Here is a 24481-nt window from a genome sequence, read left to right as displayed (position 1 = left end):
TGGGTGAACCTGGATCCAGCACAACTACAAATTATGAGTCTCACGAAGCCATTTGTGATTTCAGTGTAAAAGGAAATTAACACAAACAAACAACCTTCAAATAACATTTAAAAGAGTCAAATGAAAATCAACAGACACCAAAGGAAATGTCAAAAAATAAAACATGACTGTAGCTCTGAGTTTGGAGTAGATCTTTCTTTTTTTTCTGATGTGACAGGAACTCTGGCTCTATATATTAGTGTAGAAACCACATTGTGGTTGCAAGGCTGCACTAGTGTCAGGTTGTTGTGCTCGTGTTAACATCTGACTGAGTTAACAAGTCTCAGAGTTTAAGAAAAAGAAGTCTGTCTAAAGTTTGCTTTACTCACCACTTGTGTCTTTTAGGATCTTACTCTAAACAATAATTAATATAAATGTTTTCTTACTTATCTAAAATGATAAACATAATGTGAGATCATTTTCCCAAGGGGCCACACCAATACACCGAACTCAGTTCTGCTCAATTTTATTTCTTTATAAGCCTATTGGTGCGGCCCTCTATAACCAGTTCCAGTTCCAGGCATCCTGGGAAACATTAATTGCCCATCCCTGAATAATTATTCCAAAATGAATCTAAAACTCAAACTCACCAGACAAGCTCTCCATGTGTCCACTAGATGGAGACTAAGAACCAAGAAAAATTCAAGATGCCGCAAAGAAAAAACATGTCTCCTTATGCTTAAATATTCGGGTATGAATTGTTCTTTTGTTCTGTCAGGTTCATTATTAATAGGGTTCTCTTTAAGCATCAGGTAAAAAAAAAAAAAACTACTACTAGCCCCTGAAGCATTCGCTATTGACTCAGTGGAGTTTTAACTCCCTTTCTGTCCCTCTTGGCTTCCCGTAGTCATTCGCCAAAAAAAAAAAAGTTTTTGCGTGAAGCACAACCTGCTGAATGAAAAATGTCTCATTCCAACAGGTAAGAAACTTTTGGTGAATTTTACAGCCGCAACACTGTACACACTGTACAGCCGTGCGTGTATGAGTGGGGTCACCTTTATTTAACGCTGTCTTCTCAAGAGGAAACGTTTTTGCAACCTCACGTTTCGTTGCCATGACAACGTGTAACCGTGGGAGACGTTACCTTATTAAAAAAGTCACTTTTTTTTAAAGCTTTCTGCGCTGTTTTTATGCGAGGAGTAGCTGATTTTTTACATTACTAGATACCGAATGTCTCCCTGCCGTTTCTGGGATATCACAGTTATTATTATATATATAATTATATAATATAATTATATATATAATTATATAATTATTGTAGATTTCAACTAGCTATCGTTATTATCTAACTAGCACATTTGGTTACAAGCGTCAAGTGTTAGGATTGAGGCTCTGTGTTAGATTAACTGGCAGTATAATGACAGAGGTTACACACCGAGCAGGACAATAATTTAACATTCATTTTAATGACCCGGTTATTCAATACTTTAGAGTAGTCGATGTTGAATGCGTGTTTCATGCGGTTATAGTGACTATGTTTCTTGGCTCTTAACATTGTCCTCTTATTTTAAACCACCCGGCATTCCCTTTTAACTGCAGCCATTTTGACATGAAATAGTATTGTGTGCCAAAAAGTGATTACAGACGTTTCTGTGTGTTTTTTTTAAATGTCTAATGTCTGCTTATATTGGTAATTAGTAGTAGTAAACAGCATTTATGAATGGGTTCCATATAAAATAACGAAATGCCATGTTTTGTAAGTATCAAGGGCTGCTTAAAATATCTTTATAGAACTTTTATGTTATATTTGTTGAAATTTCTGCTGCCCTTTTGGTCAGATCTCTCTTTAAAAAAGACTTCTTTTTTTAGCTGGATATATAAAGTCACTTCGCAGTTTCTACTCGGCATTATCCATGTAAATGACCTGCTGAATTCTAATCGGTCAAACAACAATTTAAATGCTAGCACTTTTTTAGCAGGTGACATGAAACATAGATGCTACTAATAAGAAAAGCTTTAAATGATGTGATTAATAACACTTGTGTACTATTGTTGTCATATTGACTTATGTGAAACAGTCTGTGTAAAAGGGAGTAGTTTTAAGTGTCCTAAAACTTTATTTGGCCATAAAGAGGCCCACTGCTTCTTTTTTTTTTTAAAAACAGATGAATACTGTAGAAGCTGTTATGACATTAGTATTTGACAGGTGGGGCCATTTGTGTATTCCAATATGAATGTGACTTTTCTCCGGCTTCTCATCGATGTAAATTTGAGGTGTTCTTGTTTCTGCACTGGCCTACATTTTCCTACACGTCTGCCACCCTAGCTTCCCAAGGCTGAACCCAGCAAGGGCAGAGATTAGCTTTAACCAGGATTAAACCAATGAGAAAATTTGAATTTGTTGGCCCTTATCTCCTAGCAACATGTGGAGAGCCCTGAGCAAATGGCAGAATTTGATCTTTTGCTTCCTTTTGGCAAAGCGTGTTTTCTTGCCAATAGACACTTATCAAACATGACCATTGAACACAGCAGGATTTTTTTTTGAGGGGGGGGGGGGGCGGCTTTAAAATGATTTGTTTATAGGAAAGCTGCATGCATTTCTTGTTTGCAGTGAGGGAGCAGCAACTTAGTTGCACCTCCATTTTATTTGTCAGTCTTGTTGTCCATCAGCTGCCAGGTACAGTGTAATTTTACTGCTCTTTAGTTAGTCTGGTGTGTGCTTTAATGGCTTAATGTTGTTGGTGTAGTGCATTTAGACCAGAAGCTTTGATTATCTCTGCATAATATTAGGATTCACTCCATAACTTAGTAGATGGGATATTCGCATTCTAAACATGCAATTTCTTGCCTCATCAGGTAATGTAATTCCACGCTTCATTAGGACTGTGAAGTTTATCATTTGTCATCAAAGCCAAGCTGTCAATAAATGATTAAGTTTCACATGAGTAAAATGTAATATTGGGGCCCGAGCAAAACGGATGGCAGTGTACATTTTAATTGCAGTTAGGAAGATTTTGTTTTTGTTTGATTTTCAGGCGATATTTAAGCAGCTGCTCGTTACAGCTAGAGGCAGTCCCGCAGAGCTTGAGTCCAACTTATTCCTACAGTTTATGCAATTAAAGAAACATGAACTTCTAAAGGCCTCAAACAATAATTGAAATGTGTAACATGTTATTGGTCTGGGCAAACAGAGAGGGCTAAGTGTTTTTCTGTGTGCTTACCAACATTTTTCACTTACATGCAATCTCATCAACCTTTAGTATGCTACAGCTAATCTATACCAACTATTTCTAGTATTGGCTGACTACAGTTAATAGATAACTAAATCTGTTGTTTAGTCTATAAGATCACAAAAATCATTATGTATATCATTTCCCACAGCAAGGGGCTATTCTTGCTTTTTATGTTCAGCAGAGTCCTTGCTTCATATGATTGACACTGATGGGTTAGAAAAACTACATGTACATGATCATGAATAAATGAAAGAAGAGCTGTTTTAAGTAGAGAAAAGTAGGAAAAGGTTTTAAATGAACCCTTATGTGTCTTTTCTCTTTGCTTGTTATAGCATGCTTATATTTGGAAAACATTTGTATATTTAGTTAGTTATGTAAATAAGCTGAAATTGCTGTCTGACAGAATGATGGAGAGGTGGGACTGGTAGGGGCTTGACCTGGGGCTCTAATTACTACCTCCTGAACCTGGAGATGAGACCAAATTCAATATAAAAGGGTGTACTGATGTTTGCTCACCCGTCAGTGTGTCTGTGGTTGAAAACAGACTTGTTATTTGTGCCATCACTGCAATTCCTTCCTCACTGGCTCTAGTTAATAATTATGTGTATTTTCTTGGGTCAGTGCTATAGAGATTGGAAAGAAGATCCATACATAGATTTTGGTGGTACTCCAGCACTTTCTTAATCAAGTCAAGAAAAGGAAAATAAGGAGTCTAGCCTTCAGGGAGGTTTCAAAATTTCGCATTTTGTAAGTACTGATGTAGGGGTAGCTGGAAGGAAGACGTAACCTTAATGGAAAACATTTTAGGTACACAGGTGGCACAGGGGCACACTTCTTCCCCACCACTGCAGAGTGGTTCAAATCCCAATTGTATTTCCAGCAATTTGGTCATGCAACAAACACAAGTGGCCATGCTTTGCAAGCCACTAAATGACCATGTCTTTGCCACTCCATTAGCAATTCTTCAGTGTTGTCAGTGGCTGTTTCACTAAAGAGCACAACCTCTCAGTGAATTTCCTCAATGGAGGCAATTTGTAGCTTTTGTCAGATGCATTTATGTTTTACATTTAAAAAAAATCTTGATGGGAGAGGTGGCGGTACAGTGCTTGTCTTTACTTTAATTCTCTTCGGTTCTTTTCTTTGCTCCTTTAAGGCCCTTAGTTTGGGTTTGTATTGTTGAATTGTTTTTGACTTTAAGTTTAAAAAAACAAACAGATTTAAGTAAGTCATGCATTTCAATTGAATTGTTAGAATCACAGGTATAGATATTCTAGATAGGCACACAAGGCTTAAAGCAATTCAAGACCTGTGTCTGTGACCCTTTTAAGGTCAGACCTCTCACCCTAACCTGAACATCAACTTGATATCCTATTTCCTTTGCATCAGAGATCTGGGGCCAAGGACCAGTCACCTCTGTCTGGGAGATACCTGAGGAGCTGAGACCCTCCTCCAGTCTCCTCAAGTCCTCAGTGATACACTCATCACATGCTGCTGTCTCCACAAATGAGCTATGATTGAGGTGACTGGAATTTCCAGAGGCTGTCACAATCATTTTGATTGGAAAATAGACAGGAGAAAATGGGAGAGACAGGCCTGTTATGAGAGCCCTGTCAGGGCTAAAATAATGCATCAGAGTGAAGAGGTTAAAGACACCACTTCCTTGTTAATAATTAATTGCTGTGCGTGTGGTGGATCCACTTCATCGCTCCCAGTCATCACTTGATAATTGCTTTACATTTAATTTGGCTTTAGAGACTGTTTTTCAAGCTGGGTAAATTGTGCTTAAAGTGAATATGGGCTCAGACAGAGACAAGAGTTTTGGTCATAAACCATAAACCAGAAAAAAAGGCGACAACTTAGACTGGGAGAAGTAAAGTTTTAGTAATTCTGTACACTATTTGAACACCAGACTTTTGGAATTAAAGTCATTAGGAAACTTTTAAAAATGTCTACAGCATTAGTAGCTGAAGCTTAAAAAATAAACGTAATCGTTGACACTTGCTTGAAACTAGCAGTGATAATTTCTTGCGTTGGAGAATATTTATGTGTCTCTCAGCATTTCCTTATTTTTAAGCCTTCTTACCACGACACATGTAATGCCTTAGGGTTTAGAAACATGGTTGCCAAGGATTGATTGGGCTGTAATGATTAGGAATGATGGCAAACTGGATCATGAAGGAAAGCTATTACTTTTCTTGACTGACTAGAAGATGAAAAATAATCTTGTTATGATGTTGGGATTTTAAGATAAAACAATATAAAAATCACTTTGCTTTTTTTATTTGTTTTAGAAAAACCTGCTGTAATACCAATATTTGACAAATTTGACAGATTTTAGTATTTTAAAAAAATTGATCAGCCAAAGGATTACAGCTGCTCGTCAGTTAAGAATGAATTTTTTTTATACGCATGCCAATTCAAGAAAGATTATGACTGCCTTCTCCTTCCTTCTGTAGATGACAAAAGGAGATGTTAGTGGACTAGATATGAACCTGAAGTCTGTGCGGACCAGTAGATGCACGTCGGAGAGGAATGTGCTAGATATGCGGCTGAAAAATGATGGAGACATCAGGGTATGTTGATCCTGTAACACGATCCCACTGACAAAGTAAAACCTAGTCTTTGATGACGTCTGTTTTACACACTATGTGCAGCATTAGAAAACCAAACTCCACTTTGCTGCTGTATAGCCTCCTTCATTGGTTAATTTCACTGCTCACTTTTCTAAATCCAAAGCAGCCAGTGCTCAGTCTTGCGTGCACACAGATAACAATCAAGTTAATTAGACCTGAGATTGAGCGAACTGCAGCAGCAACTTAATCATTTGTAACTTGATTAAAAATACTATATTCTGCGGCTCCAGAGACTGGTGTGTTTTTTTTCCTTCAGAGGGCTTCACAACTTTGCAATTCAGGTCTTAAGTTAGGACATAATGTTTTTGAAAAACAACAGTGAAATGATCCTGAGGTCTTCAACACCTGCTCGGGGGAAATCCTCTGCTGTATATGACTGACGGTGAACAGATGGATATTACAAATGTATTAATGTTTTCTAGTATTTTTGTGCCCATAGGAAATTTATAAATTTGAAAATAAATTGGGTCAAGGTGCCTTTGGAGTTGTTTATGAAGCCACCCACATAGAGACACAGACAAAATGGGCCATTAAGACGTTTTGCAGACCACCGGTGAGTGTGTTTGGCATCCCTCGAGGAAGCCTGTTTTTTAATGTGTTTAAAAAGTTGCACTAATAAGGGAAGTTTATATTTGGAGGGTAACAAATCCAGCTGTGATTTGACTTTCTGTTGCATTAGGCAGGAAGTTCGAAAGTAGAAATGGTGGATAACGAAATAAACCTTCTCAAACAAATGAATCATGCGCACATAATACATCTTGAGGCAGTCTACCGCTCGACCACGGTAAGCGTTGCTATCCTTTAAATCACAAACTCAAAATTAGCATAATTAAGTGAGTGGGTGAATGTAATGCATGTAACATATCACTGTGTCTATTGCTGCATGCCGCTCTGCATAAATATTACTGATGAACACACAAATTGACTGTATAGTAAGATGCATTTATCTTCTCGTTTCTAGATGATTTATTTGGTTACTGAGCTGTGCAAAGGGGGTGATCTGAGGGAGCTGTTGCAGCGGAAAAAGTTCTTCACAGAGGACGAGACGAGGGATATAATCTGTAGTTTAGCTGATGCTGTTGTGCACCTTCATAAAAGAGGTAACGTCATTTTCTAGATTGATCTAATCTATGCTAATTATACTGTCAAAAATGTAGTTCAGCCTGTGTTTTGAATGAATTGTGCTTCAGTTAATTTATACTGGTGCTATAATGCCATTATTGTATTCAAATTGTTTTTGCCCTCAATGATGTGATATTCCTTGCCATTAGGGCTTTCAGTCACTGTAGCAAGGTGTCTTATTTTGATAAAATGGCAGTAATGCCCAGCTGCCAGGAAATAAACATTTTAATTAAACCATTTATTTGGAAATGCTGTTTCCCCTTTGGTAAAATCTGAGGTTAGAGGTAATTTAGGACAGTTCTTGGTAATGAGGCATCATTTCATGTGGCTAATGACTAATGTAGAACAAACTAGGGAACAATACTAATTAACAGGAGTTTTTCACATGGAAAGTCCTTTTGTGGTGGTGTTCTTCGGCTTCATTTTTATTAATGATAGTAATGAGAATGAGCTCTCCAGAAACCTTTCTTTGTCAAATGACAAGTTGCATAACTTGGCTTAAATTTGTAGATCACATTTTTTCTGACGCCCCTTAATGTACCATCGGCACATTAAGGGGCGTCCACACAGGAAGTGATTCGCTTGTCGCTAGCGGACATACCAGGCTCTGATTGTCTAGGAAACACTCTAGTGCAGGGGTGGGCAATTATTGCTCCCCATGGGCCACATGAGAAACTGGGACTGTTGGGGTGGGCCACGCCAATAAGCTTCTGAAGATATAAAGTTAATATTGAGCAGAGTTTAGTTCATCTAACGGAGAGATTTCGCAGGTCTTTCCTCCCCACTGCTGTCAGACTCCATAATAAAGACTTTAACTGATCAAGCACACACATCCATACATATGCAATAATACTAAGTGCAATAATCCTTTCTGTCATCGTTGTATTTTTACTCAGTTGTATATAGTATTTGTATTTGTATTCTATTTTTATCTTATTGTATATTTATTTTATTTTATTCTACTGTATATAGTATTTTATTCTATTCTGTACAGTTGTGTACTGTATTTATTCTTATTGTATTCTAATTTTTGCCTCATAACTTTTGCACTGTCCACTTCCTGCTGTGACAAAACAAATTTCCCACGTGTGGGACTAATAAAGGTTATCTTATCTTATCTTATCTTATCTTATCTTATCTTATCTTATCTTATCTTATCTTATCTTATCTTATCTTATCTTATTGGTGCGACTGTCCAAAACTGTCCCAGTTTCTCATGTTGCCCCTTGGAAAAAGTAATTGCCCACTGCCTGCCTCGAATGAATTACCCCTCATATGTCAGTCAGTGGTATGCTTCTGTCTTATTGGTAGTCTCCTCAATCACTCGCTTTGAAGCTGAGAAAATTTTAACAAATAAGCTGCCCACTTCACCTCAGCAGTGGTCTCTGGTTCCCGCATCACTGGTAGTTGCTTGCTGTGTGGATCTGTGAACTGTATTGTTCCTTATTGTTCTTATTCCTTAATGGAATTAAATGCACCAAACCTTATATTGTGTAGTTTATAGTTCGAAATTAATTTCTTTGCACTAGTATTTCATTAAGTAACTAGAAAAAAAGCAGAACTAAGTAGTGTATTTAACAACTGGTACTTCTGTTTTAGTGTGTGTATAATTGTTACGTAACTGAAAAAAGAAATTGAGAGTTCAGGTGACAGAAAGCACTTTAAAGAAAAATAATTACCATACCAAAAAAATGTTAAATAGACAAAAGAAAAAAAAACATTTTCAGGTGTTTGTTTTGGGCACATCATTTGTTCTAACTTACCTTTCACACACCATCAGCACTGTTGCATTGTATAATTGGTTGCTTCAAATAGTGCACTGAATAGGACTGCCCAGGGCAAATTGTATTTTTCCTCCTGCCTTCCCTCTCTGTGCTAAGTTAACAAGGCCCTTCAGCCTGGTCTGCTGTAAGCAGGAAAAACATAACTGTGTTAGCATGTATGGAACATGTAATTTATTCTAGTGACTGACCATAAAGTTATACCTTGATGAAAGGCTACATATGTATTTTTCTCTTGTTCGCTTCTTCAATTCTTGGCTTATAATTCAACACAAGAAGTCAAAATATTAACATAAAGGTTTTGTCATGTTCCACTGGCCCAACCCATGAATCTGCTTAGTTAAGTTAGTATTTATAACTCCCTTTGGGGACATTTGCCCCCTGCTTTACTAGCATTAACTACTTAGAAAATGCAGGTAACCTCCAAAATTCAGCCACATTTTTGTTTTTGCCTTTTGCACAGGTAATATTACAATAATTATGTTGGGATTGATGTTTTATCTATGACTCATGAAAAGTTGGTATTAAATAGTTATCACTGGTCTCATCATTAAGCAACCACTGGTCTACTTCTAATTTAAAAAAAAAAATTGATTGAGATATTTATTGCAGCACCTAATCCTGTAAATATATATAAAAATATTTGAAGCTTTTATGTCCGTGTAAAATTTCCTGTTTCTTCACATCCTACAGATATTGTACACAGGGACTTGAAACTTGAGAACATTCTTGTGAAAAATTCTCCTGATAAGGATGGTGACAAAATCGATGTCAAGGTAAAATGTTGAACCAAACTGAGAGCTTTCCATAAATGCATCTTATCCATTCTCTGCCACACTGAGAAAAAGCCTCAAATAGGCGCCTTCTCCTCGCCCACTGTCTCCTCTATAGTTAGTAAAGGCTTTAAATACTATCTCATTATGATAGTCTCCCTCTGGTCTTCCTTTATAGTCCACCTTTACAAATGGAGTCTAAACTGCATCTTTAAACAGATGACATGCTGAGCACAGCATGTTGCTTGTATTGATGGCGAGCCAGACAAAGCAGATACCTGGTGTATGAGTTAAAACAAGGCCAGGATTGTCTTTGTCTTTGGCTGCACATACACTAACACACTTATAGTACATGTTGTTAGAAAGTTTTGTCATAGCAGAGCATAAATTGTTTTTCAGAGTAGTCTCTTTTTTTAAAACTTTGCAAGTATTGCGATTTTTTTTTCCCCTAGAAAAATTCTGTATAGTGTCGGCTTGTATTGATGTTACTTGCCTAGCTCCTTACTGAAGCACCTTTAACAAAGAATCTAATATGGATTTTGTCAGCATGACTGAATCATGTTTATTTGTGACACCTTTTTCCTAAGTGCTGTTCTCCACCTAGGTGGCAGACTTTGGATTATCGGTGAAGACAGGTGGTGTCGGGATCGAAAACATAATGACACACGCCTGTGGGACCCTTATCTATATGGGTAAGATATTTGGATCTTCTGCAGCATGCTAGTTGACCAACACGATGACAGTGCGGATGAACAGAGTAGCAGAGATCACTCCTGTTTTTGATTCTACCACTGAGGGCGCCAAAGTATTTTTATGACATTTTTAAGTTTAAATACAGACTGCAAAATTCATAAATGGACTGTAAAATGCTGTTTTTGTTTTTATATAAAAAGTATATTGTTAAATGTTATGACTAAATATGCTATTATATACTTATATCTACAATGCAGTGTAAAAGCTATTAGTCCTTGTGAAAAAACCAGTAAAGTGGTCATGCTTTCAAAAGTAATATTTATCTTTTAACTTAACGGGATACAAACTGTGGTGTCCCTATGCCTTTAAAAAGTACCGATTCTTCTACAGGCAGATTTTCACTTTAACTGTTTGTAAAAGTTGGAATAAAGTTATTGCCAGTCTTTCAGTGAATTTATGCTTCCTCAGCTGCCACTTTCTCTTTGGTAATCCTTGACTTACTCTGTGATACTAAGATCAGCGTTTTCTGGGATTGTGTCCCTTCATTCCTTTTATTATCAAAGATATTAGGAGAATTTTTATCTTTAGAACTTTGGTTGTACGTTTGAGGTACTCAGTCTGGGACAAATTAAATTTATTCTTGATGATGTTTAATGCCAGGACTTCTCAGGTCCTTGTTAACACTCAGACGACTAAACCGCCTCCTCTTGGAGCCAAATATTTCAGGTTATGACTTGTCCCAAAGCACCTGCTCTTCCATTTCTGTACCCCACATCTTGTGTTTTTCTGCATACGTGAGTTAACTTGGCTTTGTCTTTACATCAGAGGATTGGCTATTTGGCTGGAAGTCTTCCATGACGGCAATGCTGGAAAATCCTCAGATTGTAATGTTAACTTAATGCATCAATTGTTTGCTGCACTCTATTTCCTTGGCTTGCCTCTTTGTTTTGAACCGTAACCGTTTCTGTGTGGTTCTACAGATGATCTTGGACTACACGTCCAGAAAAACCTGTTTGCCACAAAATGTTGGCCTGTGAGAGACCAAGCATTGCAGGCTGACCACCTTCTGTCTTCCTGCTGAGGCTCATTTTGTTTCACGGTTAAAGATTTTTTAGCTCGAACTGTCACTGTTTCAGAATCCTTACCTTTTTATTATGTCAGGGTATCAGCCACTTTAATCCTTCCTACACAGCTGTTTCTGTTACAGTTAATGGTTTTGGTTTAGCCACGTTAATGATTTGATTCATTAGCACCTGTTTGGTATAATTGTTCAATTATGTGCTGGGCTATATGCCTGCAAATTCCTTCTGTCATTTTGTTACTTTCTCAGCATATAAATATGTCTCTGGAGTGTTTCATGGTTGCACAAAGGATGTTTTGTAGATCCAGCATATAATTTAAAATACATTACAAAAGATATAAATCATTATATATTAAAAATATATAATAATATATTCAAAAGATGAGCCTCCTCCACCTTTATGTATTCATCTCTAACTTTTATGGCTCATTACTATCTCTAACTGTGGTTTTGCACTTTCACCTTGTGTGTCACTCAGCTTGCATGTGTATGTGTCCTTGCAAATATGGTGACAAAACATAACACACACATTATTATAGTGTTAACTTATTGAAATGGGGCTCAGCAGCGCTGCTGGTGCTAAAAAACATCATTTAACAAAGTGGTTTTCCACCACAAATTTCTGTAGCTCATGCAGACCAAGTCATACATTTGTGCATTTTTGTGTTGTTGCCAGCCCCTGAAATGATGAGCGGTCGAGGTTATACCCAGTGGTGCGACGTGTGGAGCATAGGAGTCATTATGTATATGTTGTAAGTAGGCGCACACGTACTATTTTTATACATGTACACGATTCATGAGTGCACATGTCTGAGGTATGTGTCCCTGTAGACTGTGTGGAGAACCTCCATTTGTCTCCAAAACAAGGAAAAACCTACTTAAGAAGATAATGAACACTGGAGTCAAATTTTCTCAACCCATCTGGGCCTCAGTCAGTGATGCAGGTAACACTTCATGATCTTAATCACATTCTTATGGTAATATAAAGTAGCAGCGCAAATGCTTCATATGTGCAGTTTTACTGGGCAGGTTGGTATTACGAACACTCACTGATCGTCTTGAGTCTGTCTCAACAGCTAAAAATCTTTTGACTTGCCTACTGAAGGTGGACCCCGCATACCGAATGTCTGCTAATCAGCTACTAGAGAACCCCTGGATTACAGTAAGGCACTTTCAGCATTCATGAACTTCAGATAAGTCGCATGAAGAGCTCTTATAGTGCGCTTTGTCAAACAGGGTGACTCTACTATGCCTGTTGTACCACCCAATGTGCTGGAGATGATGCGTCAGTACCTGGAGCAGGAAGAAAGTAATAATGAAGATTAAATTAAATCTTCCAAGTCATCACTTGATCATTTTGATTTTGATTTGATCACTTTATTAGTACTGTTGCTATCATTTGGTAAGCTGTAGTTTAATATGCTGATTACTATATTTGAGTTCTCCTGATATATAATTGAGCAGACATGCAGGTCACAGTATAAATGGATCTGGAAAAGTTGCCAAATAAGGCCAAGGCAGTGATATTGACTTAGTAATGTAATATTTAAATGTGAGGCATTTGTTTTCATTTAGCATAGACTATAAAGAAACAGATGACAGTGATAAACCAAAGGCATGTGAATCTACCTAATGTAGATGTTGCTAAAAAAACTTCCAAAACAGGAAACAAGACTTCAGAAGTTTCACCCTTCATCACTTCTGAGGCAAACCTGGACTCAGTCCCGGTCCACCCGGCATTTTCAGCAGAAACTAACAGCAACTGCATGAGACACAGCAGCTCTGACATATCTTCCACATCCACTAAACTGGTAATGTGTTTCTCTTTAGCACAGCTCTCTCTACATTTTCACATTACTTGCCTATGTATGTGTTTTAGGACCCCAAATGTGTGTTTCTTAAGGTCTCTTATTATCTACTTAAGTGCTATATGTGATTAATGTAGGTTTTGTATCACTCACTATTAAACACCCCACTTTCCCCTTTTGGCAATTATTGGGTTTTATCTTGAGTCATCGCTGTAGGTTTATGATCAGCACAACAGAGTTACAGAGTTGTTAGATTTCATCTGTATTATATCATAATGGCTGGTGTGATGTGTTTGTCACATGCTTGCTTTACTCTGATTTCCCACCCAAAAAAATTTCCCTGGTTCCTTAAAAGTTTTCTTTTAAATATAAAAACATTTTAGAAGCACTCATACACAGTTTTAAAAGTTACTGTAATGTCGTCAGTGTCTTGATTTCTTTTTATTCCTGTTAGCAATTAATACTGCTAATAATTCACATAAATTGAGTCTCAGTGTGTGTGTGTGTGTTTGTGTGTGTGTGTGTGTGTGTGTGTGTGTGTGTGTGTGTGTGTGTGTGTGTGTCAAAGGTTTAAAATGAAACAAGACAAACCTGAATTTTCCTTTAAACTACCTCTTTATAGACCATTATGTGTGGTCATGAAGTCCATGTTTCGTGTTTTCCCTGTGGTTATCATAGGACGGTGGAATAAAGACTAAAGAAAGCAGTGGCAGTCTTCAGCAGGACAAACAAATAAACAGCTCTGACACCCCAGCACAGCCAGCAACCACACAGGTCTGTTGAATCTCCTACATCCTATGTTTTTTGGTTAATTTAAAGTTTTCTTTAGTGTGTATTTTCAGCAGCATACATGTCTAATCTAAAATGTCAGTTTACAAATGTCTACTGATTTACCGTTTGGATTAAAAAAAAGAAGGTTTTTTTATAGCTAAATTTCTGTATATTGGCTTTCATGTTTAACTACCACTAGATGGTGCCAGATTCACCTCTTAAAGATGTTAGAAGATGTTAATAAAGGTGTAGCCATGCAGCTGTTTTTTTTTATATGGATGTCATAGTTAATTCTGTTATGTAAGATTAATATGAGTCTTATGCCTGCAGTCTCATGCTCTTGTTAAACTCTCCACACAGCCGAGTGCAAAGCAGCGTAGGCCTACAGACAAGAAGGACCTCAGTTCAGGACAGAAACAATCCCCCAAACCCAAGTAAGGCAGACGACCAGAGACTTTCTACCCCCAGTAAAGTACAACTGGTCCCTGCAAACCACCAGCTAGCTCCAAGACTGAAAACCATTTAGAATAAAACTAAAAAATGAGCCATATCCCATTATAAAACATGAAGAGAGAGAAAAACAAAAACAAACCTGGCCTTTTGTGGCTGTGTTGGACATACATTTATTGTTTTGTTTTTCATTCTGTTATTTAATTGAGATCTCTTATTTAACAGTAATGTGAATGTAAATACTAGGAATGGTGCAGCCTTTTTGTGATGGCCGGACACTAAGCAGCAAACACAGTGTCACATAACTGTGAAAATAGTACAAAGAGGCCGAAAACCACTGCAGCTGATTCAGCTTCAGTTTCAGCTTCAGGACTGCCGTGTGCCAAAAGAAAGAGACTCCGTCTGAGATAATCTCCCACATGGGGAGAAACTCCTGGAGAAATTATTTGTATTAAATAGCCAATTGTTTTAGAACATCAAACAGCTAACATAAAGACTCATGCATTTCTATAGTTGCTGCCAAATGTGGAGCCTGAATGAGTCTGATGTGTAACACTGATACTTTTAGCTTACAGCAACAACAAGGTTAGGTAAGATTTTGATGTTTTATCTTGACATCTCTCTCTTCCCTAAGTCTTCATTTTAGTTGTTGTAAACTGTTTAGGTATAAATTTTTGTCTTTTTTTTTTTTTTTTTAAATTTGTCACTTTTCTTTTAGGTTATTTGCTTTATAAATAGGAGAGAAAACACTCGTGCAGATTACTGGATATTATTTAAAAAACAACAAACAAAAAAAGAGTGAGCAATAGGGATTTTCTTTCTTTCTGTTCTGACCTCTCAATTCCAAAACGTCCGATATGCAGTGACTGCACCCTCTCAGTGTCAAAACAGAAAAACTGTCACACAGGCTGGTTACGCTCCATCTGAATGCAGAGGATTGGGACTGGGGGCAGCCACGGGTCTAATCTCGTTTGGAGGCCATTGAAAGCAGTAGGAGCTACTTTGAGGGCACTGCCATTCAAGCACAGGTTTTTCCGCTGCAGAGAGAATAATCCCCAGCATAGATACAACATTAAAGTATCCAAGCATAACACACAGAGGGTGAATTTCAAATCCACCCATTTGCATCTTGAAGTGAATGAGTGCCAACAATGGGGCCCCGTTTTCATGCACAGGCTCTGTGTTTTAGTGTGTATGTGTAAATGTAGTTTGCACTTTTTCTTGAATGAGTGGACTCTTTTTTTTTTTAAGTCAAATTTTATCCAGGCAGACATTCTACAGTAATCTCAGGTGATGTTCCCTAACATAGTGAGTAGATATGCAAATGAGATGTGAATTATTTTTGATTAAAGCTGCTTGCCAAAAGGACTGGGTGATTCCTGAAAACATGATTTTTGTTTACTCACTGCTTTGAACAGCAGATGGTAGCTGGTAGTGAGTTGTTGAATTGATTCTGAAATAATTCCCTGAAGTTAATCTGACACAGGGTGTCGTCCCTGAAGCTACCTACTTTTGTGCATGAAGCTCTGTAATTAGAATTGATTGCTTGAGCCACTGCCCATTAAAACTGTGACACCCATGTGATGTGGCACTAATTAATATGTTGTATGCTTATATCTGCGTGGTCCATAGAGGAAAAATAAATAAAATGTTCAGACATACTTCCTTTTGGGTTCTGCCTTATGATTGTGGTGATAAGTTGAGAAAAAGAGGACAGCAGTGGGGTGTGGATATTTGACGTACAGCAAGATATAGGAGTGCTTATATGTGTCTCCGGTTGGGACAAATTCTAACAGAGTGAAACTCATGAAGGACACATGGAAGAGTCATAACTATGTTGCTAAAGTCAGATGTTGTTAAAACACTGTCATGGTGTTTCAAGCAAACAGCAGCCTCCAGTTTCACTCCTTTTGCCAAAACAACAGAGCACAGAGGTGGGAGAGGAGGGGAAAGAATGAGAGGCTGTATGGTGGATAGGTTAGGGGCGTGAATTTGGGACAAAGCATGGAAGCAAAGGAAATTAGAAAATTCGTCGGGATGGAACGAGGGATGCGCCCCATGCCCCCCCTCATTCCCTCCAATCCTCCCCCACCCCTTTTCCCTCCAGCAGTGCTCCCGACAGATGGAAGTAAGAGTGGGTGGGTTGATGGGCTGGAGGGATTAAAACTCTGAAGCCCCATTTTTTTGGGGGGGAAACAGTGTCACTCCTGCAAAGGTGGGGTGCATAAGAGGCACTTGTGGCGAGTAGTTGTGTGACGTGTGCACGCTGGCTAATGTCAAAAGAGGCAAGGATTCTTCAAACACCCCTCCCCACCCCCTTCTTCATCCACCTTTCTCCATTGAGGAGTGTAGAGGGAGTTGCTCCAGGAGAGGAGGGGAGGGTTCATTTCAATAACCTTAATAGAGCTCCCTTTAATTAATCAGCTCATCTGCAGAAGCCCGATACCTGCTGCTGACCCCCCCCACTCCCCAACACACACACACACCCTTCCATCCTCACCCCAACCCAACATCCTCACAATGCTGCTATGACATTGTGGTAATGAGGGAACACAGTTACAATGTCATGGAAATGTTGCAGAGACGTTATCTGCGGGAGCTCATCACACATGCCGATGTTCTCGATCCCCTTCAGTGTTTGCGATGTGTGCGGAGATGCGGCTGTATTACACCGCAGCGTACCTCCCCTCGTAAAATAACAGATACATATGGCCCGGATGGCGGGAGGATGCCATGATGCCTCTATTTCCACAGAAGAAGAGGGGAGGGGAAGTGCCGGCGTCAAGTAAACATTTGAAACAGATGGCAATTTCAAAGCATGCCTCATCAATCTTTGTTGACACTACCCCCTTTTTAAAACTACTCTTATTTGGGATATTTGCAATTATAATGCATACTGTAAGCTCATTTGAATATCAAATTAATTACTGAACACACTGGAGTAAATACCTCTTTTATAAGTCCTTGTTAAAAGTGAAAAGTTCTTCACTACGGTTGGATGGTGTGTTAATTTACAGTGATATCTAATCCCAAGTTACTTCACATAAAAGGCATTACTATACATATTTTAATGGGGAGGTGGTTGTTTTCCAAGCAATTTTCTGCTAGAGTACATTTTTAATTTATTCATATTTAATTTATTGGTCTCTGCATAACCGCTCAGTAAAACTAATCAACGCCATGTATGGCCCTCTTAAAGCCACATCTCTCTTTGGCAGGCAGACAGGCAAGCCTCTGCATTTGGATAAGCTCCCTTCTCTTGTGCACAGAGCTCGGTGAAATGCCCCGCATTCAGTCAAGCAGGCGGATGCCACCTCCAAGGAGACTCTTGGGTTCTCACAAACAACCTTTTAATCAGAAGGAAAAAAAGAGTGGAAAATGAAATATGTGCCCAGCCTTGAATGATCCAAAACACTGCAATTTCTGTGGATAGTGACCATCGTCTGCTGTCAGAATACAGTCCGCTGGGGACAATGCCTTTTCCCCTCTCTTTCTGTTACTTGTTGCCCTCAAACTCATCTGCCCTTGAATTGGTTTTATGGAGCTTTGGCAGTCATTTAGCACAGTATGACTGGAGTTCTTATCACCTGACTCCACTATACACTCCAAATATCTATCGACCCATTGACACACCTTGAGGAGGGATTCACACAACCTAACACATGGAAATGATTTCAATTAATTACCATTCCCCTTTGACAAGGCAGATGGGGGTGGGGTGGGGGGGGACAAAGGAGCCCCAGACAACAGGAGCATTTCTCTGGTGTAATGTGGACCATGTGTAATGAGCAGCGGAAAGGTCATTTGACACATTTCTGCCAGAATGAATTCATTTATTTCAAGCACTTAATTCTGTAGTCACCTCATTGGTGCACGGCTTGGCAGTGCACTGAGAGGGTGCATTACCACAAGTGGAGGCTTAGCTTCCTCCCAACTGCTAGCGTTGACCACAGGTCTGTGGGAATGCCTGAAGAGCAGAGAGATAGTGAAATGGAGTGTGGGAGATCCAATCACCTCTTCCATCATACGAAAATCGCCTCCATCACCTTCAGCGTAATTGGAACATTCATTACAGTTCAGTAAAAATGCAGGTCGCCATTAGATGAGCAATTTAAAAGAAGGCTCCTGGAGAATGAGAGACTTCAAGGGTCACGTTACAGGGTCACAGTCAAGTAAATAATAGGAATTGGTCCCATGAGACTTGAAAAACCACAAAGCTCATGGTCACGCACCAAAATACAGCTCGGGAAAGGAGGCAGAAATTCAATCATCGGACGGAAAATAAAATGCCCCCTGCGCCCTCACAGCATTAAATAAATTACAATTAGAAAGGCAGACCGTAATTTGCTGTCTTAAATGCACTCTAACCTGAGGAGTTATGCGGCTGTGATGCTTGTGTGACAGCTGGCAGTGTGTTAATCACAAAGCACCCATTGAAGAGGTACAGTGATGGGAAAATTAGTTGTATTTTGTAGGTGCAAGGTATAAAAGGCTAGACTATAAAAGTTCAGAAGATTAACCAATTCAACAACTGCCGTTAACCTTTAACTAATGAAGTCATACTGAAAGTTTAAGAGAAGTTTTACTGGCGAGGATGTTACCTTCAGCTGCCACTAGAGGCCTCAGTCTGGCTGAAAGCACTACCACTGTGCTTTTTTACATTCCTCTAAAGGGAAATGGTTCACTGCAAGCAACAGCAGATACACTAGCCTGATCAAAGGAAGCATGCTTAATATGTTTAGGTTTTAAAACGGACTTGTTATTTATGTTCTGAAGGTTATTTTGTAAAACTTTGCTCTAAACAAAGAAATCACAACAATAGCTCACCGGATTACGGGCAGCGGTGCTTCACTAGCCGCAAACATGCCTAAAGTCACAACTGATAGCATCATTTTAGATTCTCTTTGAGAAATTTAAACCCTCTCACAACAAATCTGCTTATTTATTTCTTTGCAGAGCTCTCGCTAATGACCGTGTTTTTGCAGGAGAAAATGCTTCTACATTAAATATGAATAAACACATCATGATGAAACAATTAGGCAATGGTCCTAAGTGTTGCTGGTTTAAGTATCTGCATCACTAGAAAAAAAAGAAATGGTAATAACAAAAACAAAGCTGAGGAGTTGTATTCGCTAATTAGCCTTACTTCTCAGGGAAAGAGGAAGTAATTAGTGAGTTTTGCATTGAGAAATCTCACGCAGTCCCCCCTCTCGTTAAGATGGAACCTTTGTGATTGATGAAATAAGATAATAATCGGTAGCGTGATCGCCTTATGGAAAGGGGTGGCCACAGGTTCATGATAAGATGACACACGGCCTCAGAGTCAGGAGCGCTCACGCAGCATATGGGCTGTGCTTTCCTCTCAGCCCTTTTACCACTTAGGAGGCAGATTGGACTTCTCACTCTCAGCTACTCCGCATTATTGTCCATTATCACACAGTGGTCCATGTGTAAGGTGACAGTGGTGCTCTGATGGAGAGGCGACGGGGGGACCTAGACTGCAATAACATATTATTAGCTTTTTTCACAGCTCCACTGGGCTGGATTTACACTGGATATCCAGAGACCTCTGAGGGCAGCTCACTGTCACAGCGGTGTCCACCAGCGGAGCAATTGCCAGAGCTACACAGGTGTGTGCGGACCAAATAGCCATGCACCCACGCAGGGCACAGATGGGCAATGTGTACACACGTGCGCGCACAAACACACACGCAAACGGTGTGCATTAGTGTGTCTATAATCAGTGACAGGCCCTTTCCAATTAGCCTCGGTGTGCTGTCTTTCTTGCTGTTGTAAATAGTAGATGTTCTCCTTTTGTTCTGTAAACTGTAAACACATCTGCCATCGCTGTAGTGAGCCAATGCATAGATAGATAGCCACACCTTGAAGATAGATAAATAAATCAATGTATTTAAATTGATATGAGGGAGAGTGGCCCTCCCTATGAGGTGCTCTTGTCCTTGGTGATGTTAACAGTCTCCCTTGTGACTGATGCCTCTTGTCCCAGCCCTGTTTATAAAACAGCCAGAACTTCGTTAAGGGACAATAACATCAGCCGAGCTCAATTATGGTGACATTTTGCTGACATGCAGATTGCCTCCCCTCAATCTTTTTTTTTAACGTAAAATACTGGTGTGCCAGTCACATATGGATGGATGAACTTTGGGAGAGTCGATGGTATCGATGAATCATAGATCATACAAGTCAACAAGAGTGACACCAGGAAAGTGAATTCATCGCACACGGAAAGTCAATGTGAAATTGTAATCATAATCAGACAAAATGAGTTATGTGTAATCAATAGCACAATTATGATAGTGAGTAGGACCTGTCCTTAGCAATACAGACAATATGTGCATTCAAAGAGGCTGTGTTCATTATAGCATTAACTTGTGTGGTGTGGACTTAAACTAGCATCTGTTGTCAGGAGTGAGATTTATGCTATCTGCACACTATCTCATGCACCATTTATGATGATAAAACGGGACCGATCATATTAGTCCTAATCAATATATCAGGGGCTCTTTGTGTAGTGTAAGGGAAGAAGAATTATATTGTCATGAATTGCTGGAGAGTATGGAAGTTACCAATTTTGAAATATCATAGAAGGAGTTTGTGCAGAGGGAGTACAATAAGGCTGCTAAATCCAGTGAGATGATGGTATTTGCCTGTCCTTTGGCGTGCCCTTAAATATTGGAAGGACTGCAAGGTGTTTCATGAGAGTGGCACATGGCGGCTCCATCTGATGTCGGTGGTCAAACAGTAATAAAAATAAGTAAAATAACCCCACACGTAATTAGTTTTTTTAAACTAGATTCTCAGTATATTTGGTTTGCTGTTTTTTTTTATTTTTTATTTCTGCACACACTAAACACCTGGCCCAGGCCACAGGAACAGCTTCAAATATTCACGATGTATGCATCAAATCTGGGAATGACAGACAGATAGAGCAGATATATATATATATATGTATATATATATATATATATATATATATATATATATATATATATATATATATATATATATATATATATATATATATATATATATCAACATAAAAAACAGCTACAGCAATTGATGGCCCATAAAAATTGGGCCAGGGTACAGCCTAGACAAGTCTCTATCACAGGACTGACCCAGAGAGATAGACAACCATTCATACTCACATTCACACCTACAGCTAATTTAGAATTGCCAGTTAACTTAACCCCATGCATGTATTTGGACCAGGGGAGTAAAGCCAGAGTATTCAGAGAGAGCTCACCCCCAGTCAGCTGGTGGATTCAATAGATTCAGTGGTGGATTCCCACGACCTTCTTGCTGTGAGGCAACAATGCCGTCCACAGTTTAATTTCACATAGAATAACTTAAGGCCATTTAATGTGGTTTGACACCCGATCCACAGAGGTACTCAAACATTCAGGTTGAATGTGGCTAGATCAGTCAGCCTCGGGAAGTCATACTGGATGTAACAAGCAAAGGAATATACAAGATGCAATCTATCGACTAAAGCTGCAGCGAGCACAAAAATCCAGCGGATGTTCTGCAGAAGCTGATTGTTAGTCATCTTCAGCACCTCCAATCAAGATTTAAAGGAAAAAGGCAACACAGGTGGCCGGGGCATAAAAGTTTCCCGCTGTACATTTCATAGCATGTGATGATGTTTACATATGATTGCATGAATAGGCTTTCGCTCCTTCTGCCGCAGCTAGTGTGATTTCTTCATGGTGTTTGCAAAGACACTCCTGCAGCTGAGCAGAGTGTTTCAAACTTAGGGTCAGCCATCTCAGCGTTACCTCTTGTTGTACAAAGTGGTATTTGAACCGGCGAGGAGGCCAGTTCAAGTCGACCCACTCCCTTTACTGTACAAATTCAGCTCAAGAGCAAAGCCCTCTAGCTAGCAAAACTTCTGGTCAGATGAAATTCATTTTTCTAAGGAAGCTACAGAGCAGAAAACAACCTTTCCACTCTGCCATGGAGTTAACAGATGGCCTTTTCAGCCTGCTTCTGTTGCACTTTCCCTCTTTACATTTAATTTGAATTTTTAATCAAGTTTGAATTTAAGATGGTTAAAGTGAATCGTGGACTTCATTGGTGTTTTCTTGGTTTAATACCACTTGAGGTCAATGGGAGAATATCTCTTTTTCTGCTTTTGCAAACTGTATACGTTACACAATTTTCCCCAAGAATGAAATACTCAGCACTACCACCTGTATGTTAACTTCCTACATGATCTGACCATGTGGCACACAGAGCTCTGCTATCTGACCCAAACTCAGAAAGTCCTGACAAAGCTGCAGATCTAGTGGTGTTTTGCTCATTTTGAAATGTAATTCATGAAGAAATTTCTCCTCTGTTCTTGCTGACTGTGCCAATTTAGTGCATCCATCTGTGTCATGTGATGCAATTCAATATGCAAATGCCCAGTGTGACAAGCAGAGAGACAGAGTGTAGTCAATATGATGCATTAGCCTGTTAGGTTAACAGTCAGTAATGGATGAAATGAAGCAAAAAGTAGCATAAAGCCTGAGGTATGCGGCAGTATAAGAAAAGTTAAATGCAAGTATGTGACATTGACTCGATATTTCCAAATCTTCAGATGTTCTTTGCTGAAATGTGATAACGTGTAGGTGACATTTCAAACCTCTTTCGTCATTGTAGTAAAAAAAAGTACATTATAATAAAAATGATGTTGATTTAGAGCAAATCATATGATTTACTGCACCCATAACCCATAAAAACATAGCGTACATGTCTGCAGAATCATACTCCCTCGCTTTCTCCCTCTCTCACGTGCATACAGTACACAACCAAAAACAAACACACAAAGGTTTATGCAACTCAAAGAGATACTAATGTATTTTCAAGCTCTCCCTTCCTCTCTTGCAACAATAAAACGCATTACATGTGACTCACATGATGCGACGCCCCACTTTTTTTCCCCTTCTAATAAATTCTCTGGAGAATAAGGCGGCCTCTGTCACCTTCATTAGAGGATGGCAGCTTTTCTTCCATCAAAAAGCTCATCTTAAGGATGTGTAAGCGCTTTGAATCACAAGCTGTAATTGCTGACCGATGGAAATACTCAAGGCTGTGCACAAACAGTCTTCACAGAGGCCTCATTTTCCATTATGTCGACTGGATTTGGCTACAAGGTTCAGTAATTTCACAAATCTGAGAGGTGTACACACTAAAATTCATCCTCCTCTCTTTTAGAAACTTTTTTCTTCATAATTTCCACACTGAACAACGGTCTGCGTTCCACCGCAGTTCAGTGTGTAACCCACTATTAGAGGGACAAAACATGAGCTCGACTGCATTAAATGAATGTAGTATCTATTAGATAAAAGGTGTGTAATGCTGAAGACCTGGACCTTAGCTGCCCTCCATTAGACACCCCTTTGCCCTTCACTTTGTTGTCTTTCATTCACTGGCTTTTGTTGATTAACCACGATGAGGTGACTTACTATAGTCCCCCAGTTTATCCTCTTCACCCCTCCCTCCTCCTTAGTGAAGTGGTACAGATAAAAAAGTCCATTCAGGCAGCCATCATAGGGGGTCAGCACAAATCAGATGGAGGGGCTTTCTTGTGTCTGGCAGCCGACACTTTCAAATGTTAATGGATGGGGGCGAACAAAGTTGAAGTGGGTCTGAAAATGCTAATTGTCCCTAATTCATGTAAATAGGTTCCTTAATGGAGGAATTAAGCATTTTAAATATGCAATTGGAGGCAATCAGTCCTTTCATTTGGTGGGGTGGCACAGGTGTAGTGGATTGAAATTCATCTTTCACACAGGGTGGCTCATTTTTCATTTGGCTGTGCTCAGGCATGGATGACGGGGACTGGAAGAGAGGTCCTTGTGCACTGTTATGTACAGATATCAGCGAGCGAAACACGTTGCAAAACCTATAATTGCGTTCTTGTTGTTGACTGTATCAAGATAGAGGGAAAAGCAATTAACGGAGACTGCAATCAATACTGGTAAATACAGCCAGTGCAAAAAATATAATTAGTTCCTGTGGCTTAAATAAGTCATATTAAATGTGTAGTGTTATTATTCACATTTGTTTATCTTCACTATGTATACAGTATATGCAAAATGCATGTATACCCCATTTAAAATGATAATTAGAGCGATATATACGCTGTGATG

At 39.1% G+C, this 24481-nt stretch overlaps 1 protein-coding gene across 3 annotated transcripts; it reads left to right on the top strand.

The window, feature by feature from the left end:
- Window positions 1–881: 881 nt before the first annotated feature.
- stk33 (serine/threonine kinase 33) lies at window positions 882–14454 on the top strand. 3 transcript variants are annotated; one of them, XM_026167492.2, is made up of 15 exons: window positions 882–958; window positions 4599–4731; window positions 5669–5785; window positions 6285–6398; window positions 6525–6629; window positions 6807–6945; window positions 9442–9524; window positions 10126–10213; window positions 11972–12047; window positions 12127–12239; window positions 12372–12457; window positions 12532–12604; window positions 12961–13106; window positions 13782–13877; window positions 14235–14454. In XM_026167492.2, exons 2-15 carry the CDS (start codon window positions 4723–4725, stop codon window positions 14310–14312), a joined length of 1323 nt encoding a protein of 440 aa, XP_026023277.1. In that variant the 5' UTR covers window positions 882–958; window positions 4599–4722; the 3' UTR covers window positions 14313–14454. The 3 variants fall into 3 exon arrangements, with proteins under 3 accessions (XP_026023277.1, XP_026023286.1, XP_080154302.1); XM_080298176.1 differs by lacking the exon at window positions 882–958 and adding an exon at window positions 2552–2656; XM_026167501.2 differs by lacking the exons at window positions 6285–6398; window positions 6525–6629.
- Window positions 14455–24481: the final 10027 nt, after the last annotated feature.

This window comes from Astatotilapia calliptera, chromosome 1 (assembly GCF_964374335.1).
Source record: "Astatotilapia calliptera chromosome 1, fAstCal68.1, whole genome shotgun sequence".
NCBI classification, from domain to species: Eukaryota; Metazoa; Chordata; class Actinopteri; order Cichliformes; family Cichlidae; genus Astatotilapia; species Astatotilapia calliptera.
The sequence above is the reverse complement of the archived record's forward strand: the minus strand, read 5'-3'. Positions and strand labels throughout refer to the sequence as shown.

Excerpts from the sequence above, each read along its gene's own strand:
- stk33 (XM_026167492.2), top strand. Across the intron at positions 9,525-10,125 it reads GTGACAAAATCGATGTCAAG|GTGGCAGACTTTGGATTATC; the intron begins GTAAAATGTTGA and ends TTCTCCACCTAG. Across the intron at positions 13,878-14,234 it reads CACAGCCAGCAACCACACAG|CCGAGTGCAAAGCAGCGTAG; the intron begins GTCTGTTGAATC and ends CTCTCCACACAG.